The 16,229-nt window shown below is 32.6% G+C and overlaps 1 protein-coding gene and 1 long non-coding RNA gene across 3 annotated transcripts in view; one reads left to right on the top strand and one right to left on the bottom strand.

The window, feature by feature from the left end:
- LOC109359176 overlaps positions 1–15,990 on the bottom strand; it is a 20,553-nt gene extending 4,563 nt beyond the window's left edge. The window contains exons 1-2 of the long non-coding RNA XR_002109039.1: positions 15,893–15,990; positions 7,246–7,258 (exon numbers count right to left, since the gene is read on the bottom strand). This is a non-coding gene — a long non-coding RNA (uncharacterized LOC109359176). The remainder of the gene's footprint in view (positions 1–7,245; positions 7,259–15,892) is intronic.
- LOC109359174 (CCR4-NOT transcription complex subunit 1-like) lies at positions 1,605–4,933 on the top strand. 2 transcript variants are annotated; one of them, XM_019603743.1, is made up of 6 exons: positions 1,607–1,948; positions 2,311–2,457; positions 2,557–2,688; positions 2,768–2,798; positions 3,805–3,936; positions 4,774–4,933. In XM_019603743.1, the coding sequence occupies exons 1-5, from the start codon at positions 1,931–1,933 to the stop codon at positions 3,822–3,824; spliced, it is 348 nt and encodes a 115-aa protein (XP_019459288.1). In that variant the 5' UTR covers positions 1,607–1,930; the 3' UTR covers positions 3,825–3,936; positions 4,774–4,933. The 2 variants fall into 2 exon arrangements, with proteins under 2 accessions (XP_019459287.1, XP_019459288.1); XM_019603742.1 differs by lacking the exon at positions 2,768–2,798 and having other exon boundaries at positions 1,605–1,948.

Below are 16,229 nucleotides of genomic sequence, written 5' to 3'. Positions count from 1 at the left end.
GTAGCTCCCTATATATATAAAATCTTAAATAAAATACACATATAGGAGTTACATTTTTAAGGAACAAATATATTAAATAAAATACAAATATATTACAACTGTTTTATAACTTACAATTTATTGAGAGAGAAAATATATTTTCATAACTTATAATTGGTGGAGAGAGAAAATATATTTTCAAAATAAACGAATCAATATAAAATTAAATGACAAATAAAAATATTCTTTAAAGTGCATTTTTTATTGACGTGTGTTTATTTTGTAGATTTGTTCTTATTTTATAGACCAGTTCTCATTTTCATTAATTTTTTTGTTTATTTTTCATAGATTTATTTATTTTGTTGTTATACAAAAAGAAATAACAAACTAATTTATAGCAAACCCTCTTTGTGAATCCAAAATACATGAAATATTTAAATATAGACAATTGAATTCACTTGATTTATTTTATTTTGTTTCTTACTATTGTTATTAACATTGCGGATATAATCATATAACAATATTAGTTTATATATTTTGATAATTTGTAATAATAATTATGAAACTCATGATTTTTATGATCAAATATTTATTTATATCATATGAGTTCATATTACTATATATTATCATGCCTTACTATATATTTGATCATTATGTTGCATAATTTGTCAATATATGGACGATTAATATATTATCATGTCTTACTATGCGACAAAAGTTATGAAGACATTGTGTCGTTACATTAGAAAACATATCTAATGAAATTAATTCACAATTTTTTTGTTTCTATATATTTCGCTTTATTTTATCAAATTATTACACAATATTACTAATATACATTTAATAATATTCATAAGTATGTGCTTCTAAATATTCGTCAAAATCAATGTCTCATGAGAATGCTCGAGTAATATGTGATTGTTTAACCATATGAATGCACATGTAAGATGAATGTTCTTAACCATGTGAATACACATGTAACATGTGTATTCCTTAATCATTAGAATGTACATTTAACATGTATGTTTTTAATTACACGAATGCACAAGGAACATGTGTACTCTTAACCATATGAATGCACAAGTAACATGTTTTTTCTTAACCATATGAATGAATGCACGAATAACATGTGTGTTCTTAACTATTAGAATGCACGACTAACATGTGTGTTATTAACCATTAGAATGCACGGGTAATATGTGTTATTAACCAAACAAATACACAAATAACATATGTGTTATTAAACATACGAATACACGGATAACATGTTTGTTCTTAACCATCGGATAACATGTTTATTCTTAACCATGTGCCAAAAAATTATTGCCCCGTGCAAATGCACGGGTAACTTACTAGTTATTTAAGTAAAAAACTGATGTTGTCTTTTTTGTTAATCTTTTATATTTATATACTAAATTTTTAAAACGGTGGTTGTATGATATAATAACCATTGTCATTATATTTTACCATAGTTTTTTAACAGTTGCCCTTTTAACCGTTGCCCCTTCAGTTTTATAATAACTGTTGTCTATTAGCTTAATTAATTTATTATTTTTTAAATCATATATTTTTATAATTCAATACTGTTATCTATACTCAACTTTACTCTCATACTTACTGAGCTTCTCCTCCCAATATCCAAAACTCATTTACTCCGAGGGTTTTCAATAATACTAAACCCAACTTCACTTTCAAAGCCCTAACCTGACATTTAGTAGAAAACCTAATCATTCAAATCTAATCTCCACGATTATGGCGCTAAGAAAACCTCGCCCTCATCATGATATTCTAACCTCGCCTGCGTCGAACTTTGCGACGGAGCCACCATCGTTGATGTGTATCATTTGGATCTCGATTGGCGAGTCTCAACCACCACGCTCCTTCTCTTCACTTCTCTCCTCGCTCTGATCCCTCACGCTCTGTTCTCCTCATCCATCTTCTAGAAATCTACATGTCTTTTGTCAAACAGGTTAGATTTTTGCAGTGATTTATAATTAGTGTAAATGATTGCGGAAGTTAAATCGAATCTGGAGTTTTCAACTAATGAGAGCAAGATTGATTTTGGATCAATTTAGCGGTAATTAATTTTATTCAGATTTCTGTATTAATTTTTTAGTGTTATTTAATATCTAATGTTATGTTTAATTGTTCTAGGTTTTGTTATGATAGCTAAATTTTGTTATCTATGTTATGTATAATTATGTTTTAATGTCGACCTAGTTTATGAGGTTTAACCTTTGTATAGAATGAATATCATGCATGAGTTCCCTATTTTGTGAAGTTAAAATAATTTGGATTATAATGATTATTTATTGTGCACATGTGTTGTAGGTTTCCATATCGTTTGCAGAGTGGTATAGGATATGCGAACTTCCTGGTGCCAATGATACAGCTTCTTCCCACTTCATCTTACAGTTGCATCAAAATGGTTTGCTCAAGGGGGATGATTTAACAGATCGCTTTTTCCAACTGTTGGTGGTGACATTTCCTTCGTCACTCAAATTACTCATTAGTACTGAAGTGAAACATATTGCCTTGTCCTGATTGTTGATTTAAGTTCTTTTGTTTTTTCTTCAGGAACTTGTTGTAGCACATTGCTTATCCACTAAGGTGATCTATTCAGGAGGACTGGATTCTCCTCAACAGCTGCAACCAATGTCATTTCTTGCAATTGATGTCTATGCGAAGCTTGTCTTCTCAATCTTGAAGGTTTTTAATTGTATACTTCCTTTTCTTTTTGGTTTGGGGTGTTTTAGCTTGTTAGTGATTTGTTTACTTGTTGAAATAGGGATCAAGTAAAGTTCTTTCTTATTTTCAAAGTATGTAAAGAAGCAGTAACTGTTGTCATATTTACATATCAAAACCATACTCTAGTACAGAGAAACCTCACATGACTTTGTTTACGAAGTTACTCATTTTATGCATGTCTCTACATGCAGTTTTATTTATTTGTAAGGCATGAAAAGCAAATGTCTAGTTTAAAGAGTGATTTGGTGATTGTGATGAAGTTGCTTCATTGCAGTTAGAGGACCATACAAAGATCCTCTAGAATGAAATTTGTTTGCGCTTATGGTTGTTGTTGTTGTTGTCTATAATAACTCTGTTTTCAGTTCTTTGTAGCATTTCCCACATCACTTGTACGTCCTCATATCCACAAGTCTGTACATCACCCTCTAGTTTCAGTAGTCCTGCCCCTGCACCAAACAACACCTTCATCATAGTGCACCTCAATAATTCTTAGGAGGTTCATGCATGATGTATCTTATTATATAAAGATGATGTATCTTATTTGGATTTGAATAGTATGACAAGTAAGGGTATGATGTAAGGATTAAACAAAAAATATGGTAAAAGAGGAGACGTTTAGGCCTTGCCTTATTATACAAAAGGAGTGGTTATAAGTAAGTAGAGTTGGATGTTGTTTTCAGGCTGTTACTTTCGAATCTTCATCTTTGAGTGTATGAAAGGATAGGTTAGTTCCTAAAATATGATGATTTTATGTTCAGGGAAGTGGTTGGCTTAGAATATGTTGTTAAATTCGATGAGAGTATGATTTAGAAATGTATGAATATGAATGAATAGGTTAGTATATTATATTATATATGAAGGCATATATCATTTGTTGTTGGTTTCTTTTGTCTCGAAGTGGCATGCTAACTAACATGTTAGTGGATTTAAATTAAGAAAACCTTTTCTAATAACCAAAAGTAATTATATATGTACATAAAGAAACAAACACGATTGGTATATGTTAATCTACTACATCCATGGCTTTATTGTTTCTATAATGTTTTAGTGTAACAACTTCGTATTGCTTTCTGGCAGATTCTGTCAGTTACCATTAGATTCACTCTAAAGGCTGTGGATGAGAAGAAGTTCTAGTTTAATCCAAGGTCATATTTCTGATTGCTCATTAACTGGCTTCTAGATCTTGGTTCACTTGGTGCAATTGTCCAGGTGTGTATCACATTCCTTCACTTTTGCATTAGTTTCTATATTAGAATGATCAAAAAAGTGTTTTTGATGATGGCTATTGGTTTTGATGTGTCAAAAACTAAGAAAGTTATATGAAAAACTATGTGTTAGCAAGGTCACATAAATGACTCGTAACTTTAGTTTGAATCTCATTTAGATTATTTATCAAACAAAAGAGTGTTTTTTATCTAACTAAATTGTTAGTTCTTAATGACAACTATATTTACAGTTGTGAATTAAATAAATTTACAGTTGTGAATTAAATAAATTTACACTTATAAATCTGTTCTCATTTTTAAAGTAAAATCTATTGATCTAGATGTGTTGTTGACAAAGCAGTTTTGCCATGAATTGGAATACCAAATATTTTCATGTCAATAAATATATGAAACAAAAATTACTAGCATCAACAAAATGGTATTGGGTGATAAGTGATGGGGAAGATATCATAAAGAAGTACAAATCATGTCAAAGACACGAGATATGGTTGTGTTCCTTTATATAGCCAATAATGTTATTAATATGTGTTTTGTGAGTTATAAATTTTGGAGCTCAGTCAAATTTTATCAGTAAAGACATGTGCATATGCTTTACTGGTACACCCTTCGTGATTGAGTTTGTTTTGGTTAGATGCGTTGATTCTGTTCGCACTTTTCATTCCTCTTACTAGCACCCAAGAAATTAATATTAAGAAGACATGTGTTTTTTTCTAATACTACATATATTGAGCAGTGATTAGCTTTCTTGTATTTGTGTATTAGTAGTTTTGTACATACTTGTATATGTTTGGCTAATTGTGTTTAATTTATATTGTTGCAGCAAAATCATTTGGAAGACAACTTACCATATATAGAGGATGGGGATGAATATGTAGATTGGTCTTGATTATTGACATATATCAAGATTTTCTATTTTAGATTCTAATTGTAGTTTGTTAAACAGTAATGAATATACCTGTATGTCTTTTGTAGTATCTTTTTGACAAATAGATATATAAATGTATGACTCTTAATTTATTTATATATATATATATATATATATATTCGCTATATATATATGGGTTGAATCTGATTTTTGACATAAAAAATGTATATGTAATAATGACAAATTTATTTTTAAGCAGTTGAATGAATAATTACATATATTTTTTTTTATGAAACAATATTTTTGCCATAGTTTTGGCAAACGGTTTGGTTTTTAATTGTTGGAGTAAATGATAAAAGAAAACCACTGTCTAAGCTAAATGACCAAAGACAATTGGCTTTATAAATGACCAATGACAATGATTTCCACCCTTTCTTATAAGTAACGATTTTTAACAATTGGTGTTAACGATGAAAAAAATCGTTGCCTATTTAAATGACTAAAGGTAACAATTTTAAGAAAGTGTTGCCAAAAGTCAAAAACATGTGGCCTAAACAAAAGACAACGTCTTAGACTACCGCAATTACAAAGTCGTTGCCTATGATAAAGAGAACAGTTTTTTTAAGTTTGACAACATTTTTAGCTGTTATCATAGGTCAAAATGTTGTAATGAATGTTACATTGAATAATCAATCTAAATATATTCCTATAAATTATACCTACTGCATAATATATATTAGTTTACATTCAAACATGTGATTTCCAATATACATTCAAAATCTAAAATCATGCTTTAGACGATCAAAGTAAAACAAGCATTAAGAACAAGAATAAACCTAGAAATCATTGCATAAACATAAATATACTAAAATGAATCAAAATAGACATATTAAAGTGAATAGTTACACTTAATCCCAACAAGAGAGAAATTAGTTACTCATTTCCAATGTAACCAACAAAGAGGAAAAGAGAAGATTAAGATCCTCAATGGAAGACAACAAATGTGAGCTCTACAAGACTAAACAAAAAAAAATAGTAAATGAAGAAATGAGAATAAATTGGGAACCAAAACTTAATGATTTTTTCTTTAATGTGTTGCTGGATTGATTAATCATATCGAGCAAGATGGTCTTTACTGAGTGACGACCTCTATATAACCTCATCTTGTTGAGCGAGACATAGCTCACTGAGTGACATCTACCATTATCCCTCAGCAATGTGAGGCTCACTCACCTAGTCTCTACGTTCCATAATTTTGAACTTTTGGTTTTATTCTCATTGAGCAAGACCTTCTTCCTCGTTTAGCGAAAGTCTGCTTGCAAAATGAGGTCTTGCTCTCACTGAGTGAGATGCTTTGCCCATTTTTCGTCATCTTCATATATTTTTTCATCTAAGTGATTTATAATTGATACATTAATGAGTGGGTCTTTGTTAATTGCACAATATAACAACTTATACACATTTATGCTTTAAAATTGTACAAGTATGAAAATTTTGACTTAACAAGTGCATCAATTAGTTTAAAATAGATGGAATAAGTATTTATCAACTCTCTAACTTAAAACTTTGTTTTTCTCTCAAACTAAAGTCCAAGCTAGAGTTTCATAAACATGTTTGGAAGTAAATTATCATTCTTGAAACATCCTTCAAGAAGTTGAAAAAACAATATGAATGATTCTAGGATGAAGAAATGGTGTTCATAAATGAAAATACACAATGATTCAATCGCATTATCATAACCAGTATTTGTAAACAAATAAGTCATTGTCAGTCAATTAGGAAACTCAATTCTTTCAACTAGTGTTTATCATTCTATTCGTTAAACATATCCAAAATCAATTTTGTTATTGTCTCAACAACCATCAATAGTAAATAAGCAACATGGATCGCTAAGGTTTTAATAAGGGTGTAATGTTGTCGGTCTTAAAAGAGCATGATTTTTATAGATAACAAAAAGCTCTAAAAGGTTAAGAGAGAAAATAGAACACAAAGTTATAATATATTATTTGTACATAAGTGTATCACACTCAACTTCTTTTTGTAATACAGCCAAAAAATCTCTAGCCTTTTATTTTCGTATCACACTGTCATTCATATTTCTTTCTCCATTTCTTATGAAGAATTTAATTTTCACATAAACATAGAGGAATTGATGGTTTATAATCCACATTTTTACAACCTAATTGCTTTTATTTGACTTTCCCAAACGTTTAACTTTCTCTCCCCCACTTGAATACAACCAAAACAAGCAATAATACTCTCTTATCCTTTTACAATTGGGAGGTATTCATTGTTTTCTTTTGTGGCTTAAGGGTCTTATTCAAGAAAGATTTTGAGGCTCGATTGTGTAATTCCATATATTCCACTACCATGACAATCACATATACAATCAAAATCAACAATGCAAAATAATGATAGGAGGCTCACATGTATAACATCACTAAACTCCCAGAACTCCATGCATCATAAAGTCCCTAACTTCAGACAACCACAACTTCATGCTAAAATTTAACGGAAATCACATGATTATAGAAATTGAACAATGAAATGCTAATTATGAGTACAACCACACACAAAAATTCATGAATCCAATCATTCATTGTTCTATTTTTATCAAATTTGAATCATCCACTAAACCTCATTAAACAAAAACCACGAAATTCCATAGTGAAACTAAAAAAAAAAAATTTAAACATGTTATAAACTTCACACAACTATGAATTCTCACCAAAAAGTCTAAACTAAGCATGTTCAAAATAAGCTAAAAATTAGTAATACATAAAATAAAGTAATGACAAGTAAATGACTAAAAAATGATAAACCTCATAGATTTAATGCTTAAGATCCTCAATATGTATCATACTGCTCATGCTCCATCCTTCTAGGAAGTTCGGATTACCCGTAGGCCAATAGACATGAGTAGTAAGGGTGTCTACTCTAAGCCATCATCTTTTAATTGCCTAGCATTTTCAAATCTGTAAAACACAAACTAACTATAACAAAATATTAAAATGATAAATGAAATACTAAAAAGAATGATTAGAAAATAGGTTGCCTCCTAGAAAACATTTCTTTAATTTCATTAGCTTGATGTCTCGTATGATCTCAAGGGTCACTGAGCTGAATCAAATAATAATGTAATGACATTCAAATTTATTAAGCATGATGCTCCAAAAATAAGTATTTGTGGTTTAAGTAATTTCACTACATCCTCTATGCTAATCTTCATTATTGTGGGGTTTGAGGGATTTTGGTGGTGAGCTAATGGTTTGAAGTAATCTCCACTCAGTTGATGCATATAATAGGGAGGACTAATATCCTTTCATATTAGACTGATTCCACCTTATTGATTCTTCATTTGCTTCTAGGGCCTCCATTAATTACTCTTCTTCATGAGCTAAAAAAGAACTTTTGATGATCATTGGTGCAGTGTCTTCCTCTTCAAGTAAAACATCCTCAAAGTGTAGTGGTGACATCTTTAATTCCAGCTCTACCCCGTTTATATTATCCTATGATTCTTGTCAACTTTCTCCTCTTTTTTCTTCATGCTCTTCTTCTTCTCCAACAATGTCCAATTCATCATTATTTTATTAAATGCCTTAACCAAATACCTCACCATTTCAAATTGAACTAAAATTGTAGTGCTCGTTAAGATTTGTTTGGCTATTGGTAGGGAATAAGTCTTCTTGTTGACCAGCTTATTGTTTGATTTTTGCTCGATCTGAACTTCAAAACTTTGGATTAAAGCATTAGTCTTATTTTAATAGGCGATAGTTAGTTATGTAAAATTAATTAGATTATCCTAGATTCTAGAATTTCTTTCATAATATTCAGTGTAGGGTTGGCAACTAACCGAACCAACTCGGTGTTCGTTCGAAACTCAATTCGTTATTTAACTCGATAAACTTGATTTATGAACCAAATGATCCAAACTTGAGCTGCAAATTGAGCTCATTAAATAAACGAGCTGAACTTGAGTTAGATACAGTTCGACTCGTTAGATTCATAAGCTACCTCAATAAATATATATATATATATAAACTATTTTTTATATTTATTATGACTCATTCATTGTTTTTTATATTTATTATTATTATATACACAAATAACGTTATACTTATATACATAAAACATTTTACAATATTTTTTAAAAATTAATTAATTATTTGAATGGTTCAAATGAACTAATTCGAACTAAGCCAAACAGTTCACGAACTTTAATCGAGTTGAACTTGATCTGATAAAAATAACTCATATTGAACTCGAGTCAAGTTTTGAGCTTAATCAATCCTTATCAATCAGAACCAAGCTGAACTCTAGTTTGGTTCATTTCTAACCATACTCTATTGTTGAGATGGCTAAGATTGAAGCAACGATCATGCATCCATTTTCCAATCTTGACCATAGTTAGGAATATGCCTATGAAATAGTTATTACATTGGAACGCAACTTGTGTAAGCTGATTACCAAAGTAGTTCACCTCTTCATTCCGGATATGCATAAAAGGAGAACAATGACAAGTGGGCTGATACCAATCACACATTCCACAAATAAGAATTTGATGGTATTTGGTTGGAGTTTCTTGCATCCGTCTAAGTATTTGTGGAAGCTAAGTCATCTTCCATGTTAATTTTCTACCCACTTAGTGAACAATTGGCTCTGAGATATAAATGGATCTTGGGTTGCAAACTCTAAGACTCCTCTTTTAGGATTATTTTCTCTATAATGTCAACTTTGGTGATCACTAGTAGTCATGGCTGTTAATAAGTGTAATCATTAGAGTTAGTTGAGTTAGTTTTTAGTTTCTAGATATAGCAAGTAGTTAAAGTTGGTTAATCTTGTTATGGAAAGTAGTATATTAGCTTGTGATAGTTTGAAGTATATATATATTCATTGTTCCAATTCTTCCATTCTTCTACCTTACTCTTCTTCACTTTCTTCTCTTTTCATACACAATTCTCTAATATTTGGCATCAAGAGCCTTGAAAGGATCAACAAAGCTTTTTGCTGTAAGAAGAAAATGGCACAAACAACAGGGAATTATGTCACAACTATTCCTGTGTTAGATGGCAAAAACTGGAGTAGATGGTGCATACAAATGAAGGCAATGCTTGGCTATCAAGATGTTGCTGACATCATGGAAGAGGGGCTGCCAATCTTGGAAGAAGGAGCCACCGAAGCTCAAAGTAATGCACACAAAAAGAACAAGAAACGAGACTGCAAGGCAATATGTCTCCTCTATCAAGCTGTAGACAATGCTCATTTTGAAAAGATTGTAGGATCTGCAACAACAAAGGAAGCATGGGATGTGCTAGAAAAGCACTATGCAGGAGCAGCTCAGCTAAAGAAATTTCGTCTACAAACCTTGAGAAGGCAGTATGAACTAATGCAGATGGAAGAAGGGGAAGGAATTGCTGATTTTTTCACAAGATTGATCACACACATCAATGCTATGAAAGCATGTGGTGAGAAGATGGAGGATACAATCATTGTAGAAAAGGTGCTAAGGTCAGTAACTCTAAGGTTTGATAATGTAGTGATAGCCATAGAAGAATCAGGAAGAATGGAGAATATGAAGGTTGAGGAGCTTCAAGGATCACTTGAAGCTCATGAGCAGAGGCTTAATGAGAGGATAGAAGATAAATCCTCACATCAAGCTCTGCAGGCACAAACCACAAGGAAGGGAGCATTTCTTGCTAGGAACTCAACCAAGAATCAACAAAAGTATGGTGAACAGAAGAGAAACTCGAAAAACTACTATATGAACAAGGTTGAGCAACTAGAACAATAAAAAAGAAATGGCTACAAACAACTTAAAGGATTGAAGAAGAGGTTTCATAAGAAAAGGGTCAGATGCTTCAACTGTGACAAATTCGGGCACTAGTCAAATGAGTGTCTAGCTCCTAGCAAGAACCAGAATCAGAGAAGGCGAGATTCAGAAGCACATCTTGCCAAAGAAGAGATTAATGAATCTGATGAAGAAGTTGCGCAGTTTATGATGACAACAAATTGCACAACAAGAAGAAGTGACACTTGGTACTTGGACTCTGGCTGCTCTAATCACATGACTGGGCATAAAGAGTGGCTTGTGCACTTTGATCCAAGCAAGAGAAGCAAGGTCAAATTTGCAGATAATAGAGTGGTGATCACTGAAGGAATGGGAGATATTCCTCTCAAGATGGAGAATGGCAAGAGAGCTTACATCACAGATGTGTTGCTTGTTCCTAAAATGAGGAAAAATCTCATAAGTCTGGGACAACTACATGAAAAAGGCTTCACTATGAGGCTAAGCAATGGAGTTATGGAGGTCTTAGACAACATGAAAAGAAGAATCCTACAAGCTCCTCTATCAAGCAACAAAACTTTCCAAATTCAGCTTGGAATTGGAGACTCTGAGTGCCTCAATGCAGAAGTAGCCTCAAATGAATCTCTGATCTAGCATTTGAGATATGGTCATCTCAATTACAAGGATCTCAAACTATTAAGCACCAAAGATTTGGTCATTGGGTTGCCAGAAATCAAGCCTCAAAACTCAGCATGTGACAGTTGCTTGATTAGCAAACAAACCAGGTCTACATTTGGTAAGCATACTCAAACAAGAGCCTTAGATATACTACATATTGTGTATTCTGATGTGTGTGGGCCTTTTGAGGTCCCCTCAGTAGGTGGAAACAAATACTTTGTGTCTTTTGTTGATGATTTCAGCAGGAAAATGTGGACTTATCTCATCAAGGCCAAAAGTGAAGTGTTTGAGAACCTGAAGAAGTTCAAGGCTCTAGCAGAAAAGCAATAAGGGAAACAACTAAGGATCCTTAGAACTGATGGAGGTGGTGAATTCACCTCAAGAGAGCTTAATTCCTTATGTGAAGCACATGGCATAATTCATGAGGTTACTACTCCTTACACACCTCAACATAATGGTTTAGTTGAGAGGAGAAACAGAACTATCATGAATATGGTGAGATGAATGCTGAAATGCAAAGGTCTACCCCTTAATCTTTAGGGTGAAGTTGTGATGACATCAACATATGTTCTGAATAGATGTCCAACTAAAGCATTAATCAATCAAGTCCCAGAAGAAGTCTGGACTGGAAAGAAACAATCAGTAGGGCATCTAAGAGTTTTTGGATCAGTGTGCTATAAACATATTCCTGACCAATTGAGGAAGAAATTGGATGATAAGAGCGAATTAATGATTCTTGTTGGATACCACTCAACAGGATCATACAAACTCTTGAATCCCATCACCAAACAAATAAACTTCAGCAGAGATGTCCACTTTGATGAGTTGAGTTCTTGGAATGAATCTCTAAAGATAGTTGAGCACAACAAATCACCTACCATGTTTCCTCTGCAAGAATATCATGAAGCTGTAGAAGTCCTGGAATCTGACTCACATAATCAAGTGATCAGGGATGCTCAGTGTAGACCAACCAGAACAAGGCATCTACCACTAAGGCTTAGTGAGTTTGAGATGTTCTCAGATGATGTGATCACAAATGAAGGAGATCTAGTTCACGTAGCACTCCTAGGTGAGGTTGAGTCAATCAGTTCCAATGAGGCAGTCCAAGAAGATGTCTGGTGTGATGCAATGAATGAAGAACTCAAATCCATCAAAAGGAATGACACATGGGAGAAGCAGAATTACCTGCTGGCAAGAAGCCTATTGTTGTGAAATGGGTATACAAAGTCAAACTGAGACCAGATGAAAGCGTTGCTAAGCACAAAGCAAGGCTTGTAGTAAAGGGTTTCATGCAAAAGTTATGACTATGATGAAGTCTTTGCACCAGTTGTTAGATTTGAAATAGTTAGACTAATTGTGGCCTTAGCTAGCTGGAATGGTTGGAAACAATGGCAACTAGATGTCAAAAGTGCCTTTCTCAATGGACCTCTAGAGGAAGAGGTATACATTACTCAACCACCTGGATTCGAGACTTCAGCAGATAGAACAAAGGTGTTGAGATTGAAAAAGGCACTGTATGGATTGAAGCAAGCTCCAAGAGCCTGGAACAAGAGAATTGATTCATTCCTAACATCCATTGGCTTCACCAAATGCAGAGTAGAACATGGTGTTTATGTCAATCTGACTGGCACAGGTGAACTAACTCTAATTTGCCTTTATGTAGATGACTTGGTGATTACAGGAAGCAATAAGGCTGAGATCTTAAAGCTAAAATGAGAACTTAAATCAGAATTTGAGATGACTGATCTAGGAGAGCTAGCATACTTCCTTGGCATAGAGTTCCTCAAGACATCAAGAGGAATCATAATGCATCAGAGAAAGTATATTACTGATGTACTAGAAAGATTTAAAATGTTAAATTGCAAGCCTGCATCAGTGCCAACAGAAGGAAATCAGAAACCAAGTGAAGAAGAGCCCGAAATGCTTGCAGATGCAACTCACTATAGACAGATGGTTGGATGTTTTAGATTCATCTGCCATAGCATACCCGAAATAACCTATGGAGTAGGGGTGATAAGCAAGTACATGGCAAGCCCTACTCAATCACACTTGGTATTAGCAAAGAGGATCCTCAGATATCTAAAGGGAACATCAAACTATGGTGTTCTGTTTCCAAAGCAGAACCAGAAGAGTGAATCAGGATTTGTTGGTTTTTCAGATTCTGATTGGTGTGGAGATAAAGAGGATAGAAGAAGCACCTCGGGATGTATTTACAATCTTTGGTGCACCTGTGTCATGGAATTCAAGGAAGCAAGATGTAGTGGCTCTCTCAACTTGCGAAGCAGAATACATTGCAGTTTGCAATGCCACATGCCAAGGTCTATGGTTGATACACTTAATGACAGAATTGAGGTATGGAGAGTTTGAAGACTTCGAGCTAAGGGTGGACAATCAATCAGCCATAAACTTAGCAAAGAATCTTGTTAGCCATGGAAGGAGTAAACACATTGAGACAAGGTTCCACTTTCTAAGAGATCAAGTTGGAAAGGGAAGGGTTAAGATGGTGCATTGTTCAACAGATTTGCAAAAAGCTGATGTTTTGACAAAGGCTCTCAAGGTTCACAAGTTTAAGAGGTTTAGAGATATGTTGAATGTACATAGCTTTGGTGATAAGATTGTGTAGTTATGTGTTGCTATATCTTGTAAAAGGATAACTCTTTGATTAAGAAGGGGTGTTAATAAGTGTAATCATTAGAGTTAGTTGAGTTAGTTTGTAGTTTCTAGATATAGCAAGTAGTTAAAGTTGGTTAATCTTGTTATGGAAAGTAGTATATTAGCTTGTGATAGTTTGAAGTATATATATATTCATTGTTCCAATTCTTCCATTCTTCTACCTTACTCTTCTTCACTTTCTTCTCTTTTCTTACACAATTATCTAACAATGGCTTCTATGATGTAATTGTTTTCTCAGAACTTTTTGTCTTCAGAGAACCATCAGCAATTACATCCAATAATAACTAAGGTTTTCGCTGAAGTCCATTGTAGAATATATGAATATGTGTTCGTTCATCAAATACATGGTTGGTACATCTTCTCAACAAGGATTTGCACCTCTTCTATGTTTCATATAGAGTCTCATTTACTCATCAAGAAAAATTATTGTTTTTAGCCTTCACGAACTTGGAAATGGGAAAACCCATTCATAAATTTCTCCTTCAACTGGTTTCAATCAGCATTTACTTGTGATGATTGGTCCAACAACAACTTCTTAGATTTCCCTATCAAGGAGAATGATAATAGCAATAGAAATAATGAATCTTCTTCTTACTTGATTCCAACTGTTCCACATAGCTCATATAACTCAGCGAGATGAGAATATTGATTCCCATGGCCTAGTCCTACAAAACGTTGGCATACAAAAGTTGAATAAGTCATGTATCTATTTTGGTATGTTATGTATTTCTTTGGGATCTATAGACCCGTGTGAGGTTTCTTGGACTAATGTCCCCCATAGTTCTGTGGAGTCACTTGTTGTTGTTGTTTACTTTGATCATAGCTTATTTTTGTAGGATATGATGGGAAATAAAATAAATGTACTTCTTTATTACTCCTCCGTTAATTGCATCATTCTTATTGCTAGAGCAAGAATAAAAAACAATACTCATATGATTAGCCAATCAAGAGAAAGAAGAGTAAAAAGAAACAATGTTTTCTACAAGTCAAAATTAATTGCAAAAGCTTAAAACAAAAATCTTCCTAATACTTAATATCGAGACGCAAATCCTCAACAATGACTTCATTTTGCTAACCTGAAAATTGGTCAATGAAATATTAAATCTAGTTCTCGCACAAAATTATAAAAAGTAATTATATCTATATGGACTTGAGCGATACTATATGTTCGACAATAATTGTGGTATTATGCTAAGATGTTTTGTACAAGTGATTTTGATTTTGAAATTAACAAACTAAAGTTGAGATAAAGATTAAATATAGTAAACAAAATTGGGATTAGATTTTTCTATCCAACCTTTCAATATCTAAATGATTTAACTTACAAAAAATATCTATACTTTGATTTCATCAACATAATTTCTAGAGTAAATTACACTAACACCCATGAGTTTTAGTGAAATTACACAAACCACCCCTCACTTTTCTACACCTACACAAACCTCCCCTAGTTTTTATACTTTCATTACACTGATCACCCCTGCATAAGAAATAAGTGTAATCTTTTAACAAAAAATGTGATAAATGCAATTAAGTTAAAGAAAACATGATATATTGTGTAGATAGGTCTAAATAATATACAAATCAATGTATCTTTATTATTTTTTATTACAAAATGCATCAACAATTCTAAAGAAATATTGTTTAAATCACTCTTATAATATAGTGTAACGAACCAAAAATAATAAAGAAATATTGACTCATATATTATTTGGACTTGTCTCTACAATATATCATGTTTTGTTTAACTTAATTGCATTTATCATATTTTTTGTTTAAAAGATTACACTTATTTCTTATGCAGAGGTGGTCAGTGTAATGAAAGTTTAAAAATTAGGGGAGGTTTGTGTAGGTGGAGAAAAGTGAGGGATGATTTGTGTAATTTCACTAAAACTCAGGGGGTGTCAGTGTAATTTACTCTAATTTCTATGTAACAACATTATGTCCAAATGAGAAGAACAACAACTTATTTTCCTAACCATCAATTCCTTGAATGATCAACAAAGTGCTTGTAATAAGATGGAATGTTATCTTGACTAATCAATATGACTCTATTCCTAGAAATAAAACCCACTAGATGGTATATTCTAATTTAGACTCAAACGTGTGATTTCCAATAAGATGTTCAACATATAAAATCATGTTTTAGGTGATCAAACGAAAACAATTATTAAAAATGAATAAACTGTAGAAATCATTTCACAAACATGAATATATTGAAATGAATCAAAATTGTTTCTTATTTCCATGGTAGCCAACAAAGTGGAGAAGAGAA

The sequence above is a fragment of the Lupinus angustifolius genome, chromosome LG11 (genome assembly GCF_001865875.1).
Source record: "Lupinus angustifolius cultivar Tanjil chromosome LG11, LupAngTanjil_v1.0, whole genome shotgun sequence".
NCBI lineage: Eukaryota > Viridiplantae > Streptophyta > Magnoliopsida > Fabales > Fabaceae > Lupinus > Lupinus angustifolius.
The sequence above is the reverse complement of the archived record's forward strand: the minus strand, read 5'-3'. Positions and strand labels throughout refer to the sequence as shown.

What these genes read in the sequence shown, in the direction of transcription:
- LOC109359174 (XM_019603742.1), top strand. An exon ending in GCTTTTTCCAACTGTTGGTG is followed by an intron (nt 2,458 to 2,556) that starts GTGACATTTCCT and finishes TTTTTTCTTCAG; the next exon opens with GAACTTGTTGTAGCACATTG. An exon ending in TTGTCTTCTCAATCTTGAAG is followed by an intron (nt 2,689 to 3,804) that starts GTTTTTAATTGT and finishes GCTTTCTGGCAG; the next exon opens with ATTCTGTCAGTTACCATTAG.